The sequence below is a fragment of the Aegilops tauschii genome, chromosome 6, assembly GCF_002575655.3.
Source record: "Aegilops tauschii subsp. strangulata cultivar AL8/78 chromosome 6, Aet v6.0, whole genome shotgun sequence".
NCBI classification, from domain to species: Eukaryota; Viridiplantae; Streptophyta; class Magnoliopsida; order Poales; family Poaceae; genus Aegilops; species Aegilops tauschii.
Window position 1 is genome coordinate 434,313,731 of NC_053040.3, and position 15,456 is coordinate 434,329,186.

The following is a 15,456-nucleotide window of genomic DNA, read 5'->3' on the forward strand; positions in this document are numbered from 1 at the left end:
ACAATAGAGAAGATTACATTGATAAATATGTTAGGTAGCATTCCACATAAAAATTCTGTTTTTATCATTTACCTACTCGAGGACGAGTAGGAATTAAGCTTGGGGATGCTTGATACGTCTCCAACGTATCTATAATTTTTGATTGTTCCATGCTATTATATTATATGTTTTGGATGTTTTATATGCATTAATATGCTATTTTATATTATTTTTGGGACTAACCTAGAGCACAGTGCCAGTTTATGTTTTTTCCTTGTTTTTGAGTTTTACAGAAAAGGAATATCAAACAGAGTCCAAACGAAATAAAACTTTCTTGATGATTTTTATTGGACTAGAAGACACCCACGGAGCTTGGAGAGGGGGCCAGAAGAGTCCCGAGGGCTCCACAGGCCCTCAGGATGCGCCCCCTGGCTTGTAGGTCCCACGGGAGTCCTCCAACCCTAATTCTTAGCCTATAAATTCCCAAATATTCCCAAACCAACAGAAGTGTCCACCAAAATACTTTTCGGCCACCGCAAGCCTCTGGTCCCGTGAGATCCCATCTTGGGGCCTTTTCCAGCACCCTGCTGGAGGGGGATTCGATCACGGAGGGCTTCTCCATCAACCTTATTCCCCTTCCGATGAAGCGTGAGTAGTTTACCACAGACCTACGGGGCCATAGCTAGTTACTAGATGGCTTCTTCTCTCTTTTTGATCTTCAATGCAATGTTCTCCTCAATGTGCTTGGAGTTCTATCCGATGTAATATTCTTTTTCGGTGTGTTTGTCAAGATTCGATGAATTGCGGACTTATGATCAGATTATCTATGAATATTATTTGAGTCTTTTCTAAACTCTTTTATGCATGATTAAATATCTTTGTATTTCTCTTCGAATTATCGGTTTGGTTTGGCCAACTAGATTGGTTCTTCTTGCAATGGGAGAGGTGCTTAGTTTTGGGTTCAATCTTGTGGTGTCCTCATCCAGTGACAAAGTAGGGGTAGCGAGGCACGTATTGTATTGTTGCCATCAAGGGTAAAAAGATGGGGTTTTCATCATATTGCTTGAGTTTATCCCTCTACATCATGTCATCTTACTTAAAGCGTTGCTCTGTTCTTATGAACTTAATACTCTAGATGCAGGCACGAGTCGGTCGATGTGTGGAGTAATAGTAGTAGATGTAGAATCGTTTTGGTCTACTTGACATGGACGTGATGCCTATATTCATAATCATTGCCTTGGATATCGTCATAACTTTGTGCTTTTCTATAAATTGCTTGACAGTAATTTGTTCACCCACCGTATGTTTTATTTCAAGAGAGAAGCCTCTAGTGAAACCTATGCCCCCCCCCCCCCCGGGTCTATTTTCCATCATATATTTTCAGATCTATAAACCAAAAAAACCCAAAAATACCTTGCTGCAATTTATTTGTTTTTACTTTGTTTTATGTTTTAGCAATCTTTTATATCCATCTCTATCATATATCATCCTTGCAAGTGACCGTGAAGGGATTGACAACCCCTTTATCGCGTTGGGTGCAAGTGTTTGATTTTTTGTGCAGGTGCATATATTGGAGACTTGCTTGTACCTCCTACTGGATTGATACCTTGGTTCTCAAACTGAGGGAAATACTTATCTCTACTTTGCTGCATCACCCTTTCCTCTTCAAGGGAAAAACCAACGCAAGCTCAAGAAGTAGCAGCAACCAATTCCTATCGAAACTTCTACATGCAAGAAAATAACAGGGGACATGATCAAAGGTTCCACTTGCCTCGTATTATTGAAGCTCTTTGCTCTCACAGTCTTGGCAACGTTACTCTTCGCTCTGCGAACAATGTATCGTAAGAAAAGACTTCACATAAACAAATATACCATCGAAAAACATCAAAGCAAACAACGTAACTAAGTTGGTGTATGATTTAGGTCTTGATGGGGTTGTGAGGTGTTATGGGTGAAAGAGTCAAATCAATAGAGTTAATGAGTGATGAACTATGGCTTCATAAGTTTACACTTGATCTAGCATTGAGTAGGGTCAACAGTGTTTGGGAAACGACGTACAAGTTGCTCAATGGTCTGCACAAGACATAAGGGTTCATATACAATGGAATTATTTGGGTAGGGTCACTATGGTTCATGTTATAGTGGAATGAGGTTTGTTTTGAGTTCAAACTCAAATAGGTCGGGGTTGTGAATATTGGGGTCATAGAATATGAATGACAAGTATATGATCCAAGTCTTCAATTGCAAAGGGTTCAATTTGATTGGGTGCATGGTTTCAAGGTTATGAACATTTGAAGTTCAATTTAAATTTAAATTTGATCTAGCATGGAAGGTTCACCCTTGCGAGGGGGCTCAAACAAGTCCGATGTATTTGGGTATAAGATGTCTTATGGGTAAGGTTCACCGCATGATTCAGTATGCAAAAGGAATCATTGCATTTGGGTGTGTGCTTTATGAACTAAGGTCAAACAAGTTCATATTCAAATTTAAATAAATTTAAATTTGAATGTCTTTAGTTGGACTCAAAATGTTGTGATCACCATTTTTAATAAAAAGACTCATTTTATTTGGACATGTAGTTTGAATTCTAGCTTCAAATGATGTTTGAAATCAAATTCAAATAAAATTGAATTCGGAAAGTTCAAACTTGGGTGAGAAACTTCTACTAGATTCTTGTGATCATAATGAACACAATGCAAAAATATTCAATTGGTTTGGATGAATGGTTTTGGAAGTTAAGCCAAATTAAAAGTTGAATATTGTTTGGCTCAAAAGCGTGTCACGGTAGCATTTCCGAAACCTCTACTACGGTAGCAAAAGAGTTTCCATGGCAGTAGTTTCTGATCTTCAACCAAAGTTTGATCATGTCAAACTTTAGTTATTGTATTTATGGAACTAAGGGCCCTATCTGAAATTTTACATCATAAGGATAAATCTGCAAAAATAGACCCACTCCATTTAGAATCATAATTTGCGTTTTAGGCCCTAATAGAGATTCAAAATTCAATTTTGAATGAATTCAAAATTGCAGTGTGCATACGTGAAATAATGTTTCTCGTGCATAGAGCATTCCATGAGGATCAATATACAAAAAATAATCACCTCATTTAGAGTTGTGGATAAAAAAGTTATAAGGATTTTGGTTTACATGGGATTTTCTGCAAAAGTTATAGAAACTAATTTGGTTGAAAAGAAATTGAAACAAAATATGGGACATGTCAAAGCTTCCTATTGGATGATACCAATTCGTTTAAGTGGGCTGTTGTGCATTGTTGAACCATATATCAACGAATGACATTAATAGGTACCACTTCAACCATTTTAATGACGCGACGACATGTGTTTGGAGGATATCGGTTCGGCTGCGATCTAATTGTGGGAGTTGATATCAAATAGCAGAGAGGTGAGGGGGGCTCACCGAGCGGCACCAGGTCGCCGAAGACGATGAGGGTGGCGGATATGATGCTCGGGAGTGGTTGGTCTGGTCTCTCTAGTGGTCGTCGCCGACGGTAGCATGGTCGTTAGGATTTAGCGCGACGCGGTTGGCTCGAATTTATCCTTAGCGGTGTCCTGTGAGTCCTCTGGCGATGGCGGCGAGCAATTGGAGTGGTGGTTGGCGATGTTGAGTTTCGACGTGGACCGTTTGCTTGTTTTCGTGTGGTCTTGAGTGAGACAAGGGGTGAGCGATAGAGTGAGGGTCACGACTAATCTAACTGAGGCAAAAGGGGACTGAAGGCTTACCAGTGATGTCGGAATCGCCGAGGAGGTGACTCGCGAGCTAGGATTCGAGAGAGGGGGGCCGGGGTGGGGGTTCTTACAGGGGCTCGACAGGGGCTCCATCGTGGTCAGGTGTGTGGGAATCCTAACTGGCTATTGCGGGCGACGTGGGCGTCGCGCGAGGGCAGGAGATTTACGAAGTTGAAGAGTGGGGCCCGCGGTCGGTGGGTGAGACAGAGAGTGTGTGCGGGCGGCTGTGGTCGTTGGATCTAAAGAGATCCGATGGTCGCCATTACTTCATGCGTATACCGGTTCAGTAAGGCTGTTGGGTCGTTGGTTGGGTTGTGATGCGTTAGATAGGTCTTGGCCCGGCTTGGCTTGAATAGGTTTTGTCCTCCTTTTTCTTTTATGTTTCCTTTTCCTTTTAAAGTTTAAATTTGATTTACAAACCAAATTCAATCCAAATCTTTTTTGGTAAAATTCTATAGTTGTCCAATTAATATTTGGGGCTTAGGGAACTCATTTCAAATTATTTTAACCCTAATTGTGAATATTCCCTAAAATGACTTAGGGTTCAATTTATTCCCTAAATTAATTTAGGGTTTGAAATATTGTTTGGGGCCTAGGAAAAAAAATCTAGTCAAAAATATTGAAGAAAAGGCCGCACGTATTTTGTAGGCTAAATTTTGGCATTTTAAATAATCTCTAGAAATGATTTTAGGTTTTTGAATGATTTCAAAATTATTTTGAGCTATAAATAATAAGCAATTCAATCAACTCCTAGTCAAAACTAGCTAAAAGCAAAGCAATCACGGGACAAAATGGAAAAAGTAATTAATTAACCCTAATTTAATATTTCACATTTCAAAATTTTGGGATGCAACAACTTTGGGTCAAGTCATTTTTCCCTCTAAATACAATCACAAAATCGAAGCTGCTGGAAAATCACAATCCGCACGCAAATTCTTCAGACGCAGAAGATGCACCCCAAATGATGTCAGGTATCAAGTATCAAAGTATATATGCAAAGGGGGTGATAGCAACAGACAGATTCATAGATAAGCTAATCCTCTCCGCTAATTACCAACCTGTCCTCCGAACAATCCAGATGGATAGGGCTTGCAACATGGACTCTGAAAGGAACTGTTGCCAGTTCGGCCGCCGGGCCCAGCCCCCAAAAGTTGGCGTTGTTTTCTCTCTCCATCCATCGATCGTGCGTTAACAATGCCGCTGAATCGGCCGTCCCCATCAATCATGAGCCCCGGCAAATCTCCTTTCCCTGTGAGCACTAACCTCGTCTCTCTTTCTTTAACAGCAAGCGACCACGGGTTGGTATCGATTTCTATCGGTTTCGTAGGATTTGGAGACGCAGCAGAGGGACGACGACGCACTCCAAACCAACTCCAAAGCGACTAAAATCCAACGCGCACCCGGCTCAGGTTTTTGCTGGGCCGCACGATCGCTTCCGTCGTCGTCCTCCGTGCCGCGCGTCATCACTGCGTCCTCGCTGGCCGGGCAGCGAATGTCGTGCGGGAGCGTACCATCCTGCGCTGGCTCGCCCGTTTGGCGCCTTCTCTCCCTTTCTTTTCTCAGCCTGGCGTCCCTGTCGACCAGCCCACAAGTTCGTTGCGGTACGTTACGAGCTCGCAGCTAGCGTCCGTCCGTTTAATATGTTTCTCTCTGCGTAGTTTAATCGCTGGCGAGGCCGCCGTGCTGGCGTGCGGTGCGGACACAACGGAACTACTTCACGGACGACTTTTGGCTGAACGATACATGCACGATGGTAATCCAAGCGCCTACAGCTGTTCAGAATTGCTAATCGATGGTGTGAGGAGCCATGTCGTGCTTGTATCGGCTAGCAATCGTCGTCTGTGTAGCAACGCTCCAGCCATGCGTGCGGTGGCTCCCGGCCGGAATCGAAGCCGCGCCCGGCCGTGCGTACGTATATTATGGCCGGCCGATGCCCTGCCATTGCTAGCTGCGTGTGCGTCGCCTACCTGTCATCCCTACAAGGTTTGTACGCCCGCGAAAACGAGTCTCTGCAAGATTTTGTACCGGGGCGCGAGCGGTACAGATGATTTTGCGGGCGGCCAGCGGCAAATCTGTGCAGGTCTGTAGGTATCTAGCGCTGCCATCATAGTGCCGGCTAGCCGGACAGCTGGTTGGAGCGTGGTGCGTACCAGATCGCAGGCAGCGCATCCTCCGTAGTGGATTTTGAGCCTGTTTGCCTTCTTTATAATTCGGAATATAAAATATATGTTTAACAGAATTCTAAAGGAAAAATAACTGCCTTGTGTGCATCTTCCAAATTACCATGTCTAGCTTCAAGGCACTAAAATCATCTACTCCCTCGGTGAAGAAATATAAGTGATCTAAACACTCTTCTATTTTTTTTTACACAGGGAGTACATCTGGATCCCATATCAGCGCCGCACGCCACTGCCTGGTCATTGTCCGGATGAAAAAATGCCGCCCAACCGAACGCCCCATATCCGGCCCAAACGCCCGGACTGACCAACACTCCTCGTATTCAGCCTGGGGCGGATATCGAGACGCTCAAACGCGTCCGACACATCGGATCCGACCCACTCTGATCCACCCAACACCGCATAAATTGGACCCTAACCGCACTTCGAACGAAACCCTAACCGCATTCCACTCCACTCCTCTGCCCACAAGCTCCCATCCGACGATCTCCCGCATTCTTCGGCATGGCGGGCAGCGGATCCGAATCCTACACCTCCCGATCTGTTGACCCTGAGCTCGTTTCATGCGGCCCCGAGGAGAAGATGGCCGTCCGCCTTACATTTTGCCGCGCTCGGGAGGAGTCGGACTCCATCTAGTGGAAATCCATTGCGTCCTTCCAAATGACGCATGGATCCGGCACTAGGCGTGTCTCCGCTGACTCACCGGAGGCAGTGCTACCCGTCTGGCATCTGAACGTCGTGGCGGATGCGCGACCGCTTCGTTGGTGCGCCGACGTGGAGGTGAATAATTGGTGCGCCGACGTGTAGTATTATTTATGGACTAACTCAAACTCACTGTTTCGTTTAAGTTTTGCTTGGATTTTAACTTCCTTAGGGGTGCTACCACAATCAAGTTCTGTCCAATGCTTCCTCGGTGACCTCTGGTGCCTGATGGCATATATATACCCCAAGAACACCCCTTATTTTTTGACTGATTTTTTGTGCCGGCGTCACTCCATGTTCCAAGGTGATCTTTATTTTTAGACTTTATCTGACACTCTACTTAAGGGGGGAGGTTCTCTGTCTTCGGTCTACATCAACCCTTGTTGCTCCGATGCGGGAGTAGTCCCCCTTCAAGACTGAGGGTTTGTAGTAGTACCTATGTGTCATGTATCTCGCTTTCTTGATCATATCGGTTGCCACTATGATTAGGATCTAGGACATTGCTGATTAGTTGAATTTTATGATATACCTCTTGTGATGAGTATGGACCAAATCTTGTTCATGTTATGTTTTTTACTTTGGAAGTTAATAAGATTACATGATGCATATCTAATACTAATTATGATGGCATATTGTAATAGTTCTTTCATGTATACTGCCTACTGCCTAAATCATGGTGTTGATATCATTAAAAAATAATCTAAAAAATGGTCTTACATTTTGGGACGGAGGGAGTAATAATTATGGTGTAGTGTAACATTCGTTTCGAAATTTGATGCAAGCAGGTCAGGATTCTTGATGGAACTAGTGAACTTCGAATACCTCCAGGCACCCAACCTGGTGATGTATTGGTCCTAGCGAAGCAAGGAGTTCCATCGTTGAATAGGCCATCTATACGTGGTGATCATCTATTCGCTGTGAAGGTTTCTATACCCAATCGTATAAGGTGAAAACACACTTTCCCTCTTGAGCCTTTTTCAGTATACACTAGTACTCTACAGCCACATAAGCACTCGGCCCTTATCTCTGAATTTCTACTATACAGTGGGCGTGAAAAAGAGTTACTTGAGGAACTTGCATCGTTGAAAAATGGTGGTTTTGCCAGTGCACCTGTGAAGCCAAAACGTAAGCATGAAATATACATGCATAGATTTGATCCTTGCTTTGTCTCTCCCTCTTGTTAGCGAAAAGTTCATTTCCATTTTGGATCGTTACCGGAGGAAGTGAGGAACATTGCTGTGTCCTATCGTTGCTGCTTGATAAGGGAATAAGCAACTTTTGTAGGAGAAACTAAATTCACATGTCTGTGTTGTAGCTGTACATAAAGAGAATGGAAGCCGTGCTGCTCCAGAAGTATCAGATCAACCTGATGATGGGGAGGGTGACTGGTTGAAGAAACTTTCTGATTTTGCTGGGTAAAAATGCTGAACTTGATTTCGTTATACTGCAATTGCTGATGGGTGTTTGGTCTTGTTTACATGTCATCAATGCCAGAGGGCCTTATATCCTTCGGTATATTCTCATTGATTATATGTTGTTACATGTCTGAAAAGATTTGTCGACGTAGAAATTCATGTTCAGTTCCTTTTTATTGTACTGAACCTATTAATGATTATACTGGTTTTTTATTGACTTGGTTCTGCAATCAATTGCATTTACGTTATTATGTCCTCATGTTGACCAAGTTCTCTGTCGAATTCTTTCAGATCCATTGTCAACGGGGCATCCAAGTGGCTGAAGGACAACCTGTAGCCCCTGTAAATATTCACCGCGCAATGCATTCTCTTCAACGCCAGTTATGGTGTTATCTTATCTGCAATTCTTCAATCCATCAGGATTCGACGAGCTGTTGCATGCATGTGTTCTGTTGGAGAGGCTCATCTTTTACGGCAGTGAAGTGGCAACGGAGAGGTTTAGTGTCAACTAATTTTATTGACGCCATATTTATTTTGTTTTGAGATACCCTTGTAAAGCATGAATTTTGCTGTAGACGCACTCATATTTCCTAGAGCATGTAACAGTCGTCTGATTCACGGCCGCTGATATCAAGCTCGATGAAGCTTACATTCTTTGTAAATACATATCTTTTTCCAGTAGAGCATCCCGGTACATGAGGCTACGCAAGTGAATATCCTTCTCGTCGCTCCAAATTCAGAATAAACAGGCATCCGCATCTTCAAGTGCAATTTTTTGCGATAGAACACAAGATTTCCGGACAGAATACTACTTTTTTGCATTCTGTTCTTGTTCTTGAGTTGCAAAATGAAAGTGAATTAAGACACATGATATTATCTGAACTTGAAGGTGGTACAAGCCCTAGTCCCGTGTGGAAGTGGAAGTGGAGCTGAGCTTGAGCAAGATGAGGACGGCGGCTGCCATGGGCAGGGACGCCATGAGCAGCGCCTCCACGATGTTGGGCCGCGTGATGTCTGGGAGCAGCACGCTGCCGTACTTTACAGCCGCCGCGCGGCTGACGGACCCGAGCCCCAGCGTCAGGAGGTAGCCGGAGTCATCCTGGTTGAACGACACACGTGAACCAAAATGGAAATCGATTCAGAGACCAAGCAAAATTCGGTTAGAGCTTAACGGTGAACCTATATTGATTTGCCAATTTGCTACGCAGTACAGTGTAAATATATTGCGGCAGCAAGCCAAGGAAACTGGCAAGAGATTGTGCGAATGTAGTGCTACCAGCATTCCAGGGCGGAATGGCTGCCGAACCTGATGCTTGCCTCGGCTTGTGCCATGGGAAATTTCAGAAGAGTTATATGATTTTCCAGAGTACTAAAGTTGACATTAGTTGGATCTATACCACGAAAACAAAGGTCTGGGGCTCTGGGCAACTGAACGACAGCGATCTTTGTTGTGCAAGAATTTTATTACAGACTCTTACTGTCCTGTTCGACAACTGAGACATAGTAATTGATAAAAAATAAATCAAATGCTACCATGAGTTATTAGATAAACCAACAGAAAATCCAAAGCCTAAAAATCAGACAAAGTCACACACACACACACGAGCAGATCGCTTCATGTATTGTACAAAGAACAATGCCCTAAGAAAGCGTATCTACAACCCATCGAGTTTGCTACAAAGGAAATCCCAAGGACAACCTGTATGCACTCATACGCAAGCGTCAATTCCGGTGTTTCCAATTTTAATGATAGGCTAATCAAAATGAGAGGCCAAGCAGTGCTGGATAATTACAGTGAGAAGTCTAATTAAAAAATGTTAAGTGCAAGAGAGGCAAGGTGACTAATTAAACAGTGGCCCATATCTAATATAAATAGAGAGCCCAGTTGGCATTAACTTCGATAGGAGTAGTACCCAGAGACAGACCATTAGCCACAAATCGTTAAGACGATTTGCAGAATGAAACATGTTATCTGCACACAAACCAAAGCCCTTGCTTCATATACTTTCTCATCTTCTTTTTCAGAGCCTTGATTGTCATGTCCCTATCTTCAACATTAACTGATAGAAGCTTTATCTCAGCCTGCATCTTCTTTACCATCGGGCAATCAAACTCAATCCATCTTGTCGTGAATATATTTCAAACATTCAGTAGCAGCATTCTACACAACCTCATCAATATACCCAGATGGACTGTCATGGATCTTCATGGGTTCTGACATCGGACCAGTGCATACTACTGACAACAATAGAACTGCAGCTACTACTGACAACCAAGCAGCATTTTTATACACGGCCAAAAGTCCAAAGAACAGTAAGATCCACTCACATGAACCCTAGATCGACACTACAGAAGTAAGGAATTTATAAGCGACCGATAGCTCGTGTTTACCTTGTTCATTGGTGGCACCGTGGTGGATTTTCCCTGTTCCTGTCCTAGGCGTGGCGGAGAAGAGCTCCCTCTGTGCGCTCTTGGTCCAGTGCACCAAATACAAATAATAGAGTATGCAGCCAGATGCTCAAAGTAGCGGACAGTTTGATACCGAAAGCAATGGATCAAGTAACTGAACCCATGAGCATTTGGCCAAATAAGCATTGTCTAGTACAACTGAGATATCAAGTTCAGAAAGGCAGTTCTATAGATCAGGATTAGGAATACATTCCACAGGTCAAAAGACCATTCATAATACACATTAGAGAAGAAGGACCATACATAATGATAGCAAGGCCTTTATACAAAAGACCAACGATAATCAGGTAGCAGTATACATAGGTAAGTGTGCAATGCCCCATTGCTCCTCACGGCGAACAAATACAGAAAGCTTACTGGCATGACTCATTAACAATAAAATAATATCAAATCCTCCTTGAACTTCTCATGAAGAACCAATAGCATCGCCAAACCATCATTTATCCCAGAATATATACTGGACGAATCCTACATACAAATCAATTGTTATAACCAATGAATAGGAAATGCTGGATACAGCTGAGTTGTTATTGTCGGTTAGTATTGAGAAGGTTGAGCATAGCCATCATTTTTTTAAAGCCTGGAGACATAGACCATCACCAGTAACCAAAACCAAACAGAATATTACACTTTATGCAGAGTAACTGAAAGATAAATGAGCTTCTCCAGATGCATTTTGCTACACAAGCATCTTAAAAGTTTTGGCTTAGCTACTGACATGGCACCGGGCTAGCTATGTAGGAGAGATAGACGATGGCCAGGAGAGAATTTGGAGAAGCACAGAACAAAAACTGCAACAGTGCAAGTTTAGCAATGGAATTAAATTAAGGTTATCAGTATTCTTATTTTGATACAAGTTCTGTCTAATGAGTACAGACAGATGTGAGCTACAGAAACATGGTGGTGGCATCTCACCTTTAGAATAACACTATCATCATATAGTCCCCATCCAGAAGCAGAGCATGTTGAAATACATCAAGGATTCGTATGGTTACCTGCATTAGGCCCGCGCGGGCAGTTTTGGCCTGTTTGGTTGCTCGGGTCGCATCTAAAAGTTGGCCCGCACGAAACTTAAAGCACCTCTGGGCTGCATCCAGAGGAACACTCAAATCGGCCGTTTTTGTGGAGCCAGGCGCGAGCGGTGCAACCCTAGGCACGTGGGCATGGGCGGTTGCACGCGTGGATGTGGTCTCGAGACGTTGCGTTGTTTCCTGAAGCCGCGTCATAAATTACCCACACCTCCCTTCCTCACCGCTCTCTCCCCTCTTCCCCACTCACACCGGCGGCGGCGACCACCGGAGCGGCTGCAGGACGATCCAAGACGGCGGCGACCACCGGAGCGACTGCAGAACTCCACCGGAGCGCATCAGCCATGGTGGTAAGTCCTTGCCCTGTCTCTAGATTACTGTTTTTGACTCGGGCTAGATTTGATTTGAGCACACGATTGGAGAGTTAGGGAGGGGATTGAACACATCGGAGGTGGGGGATTGGATTAGGGGAAACACTGGCGATGAACACTTGAATCCATCGATTCTGCACCGACGGCTTCTAGGGTTCATACGGTGATTTTTCGATTACATCGGGGGTGGCGATTGGGGTACAAACTCAATGTGTGTTTGTGATTTTACGTATGGTGTTGGATATACTACATCTTCGAGCACCATTAGCTACCACATCTCTGATGTGGTGCACTTGGAAGATAATTAAATGTCAAGTGAAGTGATTAAAATTACTAGCAAACAGGAAAAAAAGTAATAGTGGGGCCAATCTAGAATGGATTAAATGTTAAAAATTTGCTACTTCATCATACTAACTCTAACAAACTCAATGTTTTTGGTAGCTTATCATTTTTTAGGCAACTTTTTCATGTATAATTTTCATGAAGGTTACTATTGTATGAGAAATAAAAATGCAACCAAGGACTTCAACCTTGGTGAATATGACTCTCCTTTCTCCTTACAAATTCAGAAATGTGGCTATTCTTTTTTGTGTTAATCCTACGACTCATCTTACTTGAAGCTAGCTCACAATAATTCATTTTCATTCATAAATTCCTAAACGTAAATTATCCTTTCTTGCTGACATGCTTAGTCATGGCCGACCCTACCCATTGAGGCCAAGTCCATGTAATATCTGCCTGCAAGATCCAATTCTGAAATATTTGAGTTCAGATAGGCCCTTCTCACCACTTCAGTTCTTGCCCATCAGCATCTATGTAGGATCCAGATCAACTACTGCATCAATATTTTTTGGTCTATCCTATCCAAAATGCTCTAGTAACAAAACTCAGTCGTGTGTTGTTTCTTCAAACTGTGTTGGATTGTACAATTTAGTTCGTTAGGAAAATCTCTAATAGTTGTAGTGATATTTTTGGGTCAAACCTCGAATTCGAAAGGCTATCACAATGCAAAACAGATCCTAAAAAGGCTAGAGAGTTTTGGTGACACGCTACATCATATATCTATGCAATTGCATACACAGTAAGTAAGCCGCCTTCAAACTACGGAACACATTCAGAAGAACAGAAAAGTATTGGTGACCCAAATCGTATCATCAGAGAAATGCATCACCCAGGACAGATAGATATGATCACAGGCGAAGTGAAACTCAATGGTCGAAGTACCTGCTTTTGGAGTGGCATATGCAATTGTCACAAAATACAAAAATATATCTTTTGATTCACGAGAGCTACTCCTGGGCAGTAGATTTTTTCTTGCTCAAAAGGCCTCCTAGCTTGAGTTCATTGATCTTTGCAGCAAGGATGAAATCATTATCTGTTAAACCACCTGTTACCACAATAAACAAACATGCCTGTGAGTCCTTATTGTGCTTTTATGTTTTTTTAGCACCAGTTGACGATGAATGAACTGTTATACTTACTATTTTCACTCCGTATTGTATGGCTCGTTCTTGTTCATTTAAGTTGATTGGATTTCCCTAAACGAAAATAAGTTTTATCATGACAATGGCCAACTGCTGATAGGCATCAAGCGCCTACCTACCAATTTTGCATGATCAAAAGACCTCTAATTAGTTCACATCATATCATTGTCAGCCCGTCAGAGTTCATAAAACAGCAAATGAATAACTAGTAAACCATTGCTGTTCAGAATAGAATACAACAAAACAATTGGTTTTCCAGGTCCAAGGGATTTAATAATCTACTATAACAATGCTGCTCCGTTATTCTCGGAAATCAACGGAGGTGACTATTATTACAATTTCAAAAAATAGTGAAATAAGTACTCCAGTTTTAAAAAAGAGATTTTAACTAAAGATAATGCGTGAAATCCTAGAGTGAAATCTCAAGTCAAATAACCATATGGAACACTTACTGACTGAGTGAGTCCACACATCAATTTTCACATTATTCCAACCAACAAGATGAAGATCTGGGTGGTGACCTGGAAAAGCATATCCATTTAAAGTTTTAAACATAATTTGCCAAGATTGTTACTGAAACAAAAAAAAAGTGCCAAGAAATTTGTTGGATTCTGGGTGAAATACAAAATCTCTTGGCCAATTTCAGGGGTATTTTCGTTTAGAAATGTAGAAATACGGCCTCTCATCATGCTAAATATAACTGCAATACCAAATGCAACACATAAGGTAGCAAAGTTTGAACAAAAGTAGTTTGATTATGACACCATGGATATATGAGGGGAAATATATCTTCTGAAAGCTTGGAGTCGTCCGTTGATAACATAACAGTTTAGGAGGTGCCAGGTTTGGTGAGGGCTGGGTAGCTATGCTGTCTATTATGTGGAGTCCAGTTAACAACACAAACAATTAATATCACTGTGAAGAAGTGAAGATACTGGCATACTGAACATATATAATAGTTAGCAGCATTTACTTGTTGCGGCCTGTATGTGCCAAATGATATTGTTAAATATTACAGTGGGGATTTAGGACTGTAGGACAGGAAGTGAATAACTCCTCTTTGATAATACTCCATCCGTATCAAAATATAAGACGTTTTTTGATACTTCCTTTGTATCAAAAAGCGTCTTGTGTTTTGATAGATAGGGAGTAGTAAGCAGTGCATCGACTTGCTGTGGTCCGTATGTGCCAATGATATTGTTAAATTCCAATGCGGTGAGAACAGGGGACATTTAAAAAACTGAATTCTGAACAACGAGACAACGTGAATCCGAAGAACAGAGCAAAAGAAAGGAGACCCTTCTTCCTCCGCAACAGCAGCAACAAGCTGAAAGAACTCAAGCCCTTTCGCAAAGCTCTTCACCTTCCATGCCCTGTGCAACTTCAGAATGTCACCCTCATTTTTCACCTCCCAGCCAGTCACCTGTTTTCAAGGGAGGTCAGTCAACATAACCGGTCTTAATCAAGTTTTTTTTTTTACTATAGCAAAGCATGGGAAGAAAAGAAAACCTGCTCTAGCAACGTTTTAGCAGAATCTTCTGACATGGCCTGTAAATCCTTTGAATTGCATGAGACACAGCTCCTTTTTGATAATTCTGCAAAGAAAAAAAACGCATGCTTTTTTTACAGGACTGCATGGTGATCAGTGGCCTCAAGCTCAGAAGCACGCATCAGGGGATGGCCTAGTGATGATACGACAACAGAGAGACACGGATTCGTAAGCAGGAACGGAGAAAAACGAACGGGGGTGCAGTTCAGGAGCCAGCCAGGAGGCCTAGATCGAGAGAGATTTAGAAAACGAACGGGGCTGCGGCGGCGGCGCGCGCTCACCGACTTCAGCCGCGGCCTCGTCCCCCGTCGCCTGCGAGGCGGAGCGGCCAGTGGGGGCGGACGCGCTGGGTGCCGCCTGGTCGCGGAGTAGGGTACGCCCCTCCATCCCTAAGCTTCGGCCTTCGGGGAGACAGCGGCGCAGTGCCGTGGGGAGTCCAGGTGAAGCTTCTATGTTCAGACTCTTTTTTTGTTTGAGACACGTGTTCAGAGATGAGGGAACGGATGCGTCTACTAGGCACGGAAACGGGGAGAGG

The 15,456-nt window shown here is 43.0% G+C and overlaps 1 protein-coding gene across 1 annotated transcript; it reads right to left on the bottom strand.

Annotated features, from left to right (window-relative positions):
• Positions 1-10,571: 10,571 nt before the first annotated feature.
• Positions 10,572-15,438, bottom strand: LOC109757420 (pterin-4-alpha-carbinolamine dehydratase 2, mitochondrial). Its single transcript, XM_073502373.1, has 7 exons — positions 15,203-15,438; positions 14,882-14,967; positions 14,736-14,795; positions 13,825-13,893; positions 13,370-13,487; positions 13,113-13,275; positions 10,572-10,957 (listed from the first exon to the last, which is right to left on the bottom strand). The coding sequence occupies exons 1-4, from the start codon at positions 15,306-15,308 to the stop codon at positions 13,852-13,854; spliced, it is 294 nt and encodes a 97-aa protein (XP_073358474.1). The 5' UTR covers positions 15,309-15,438; the 3' UTR covers positions 10,572-10,957; positions 13,113-13,275; positions 13,370-13,487; positions 13,825-13,851.
• Positions 15,439-15,456: the final 18 nt, after the last annotated feature.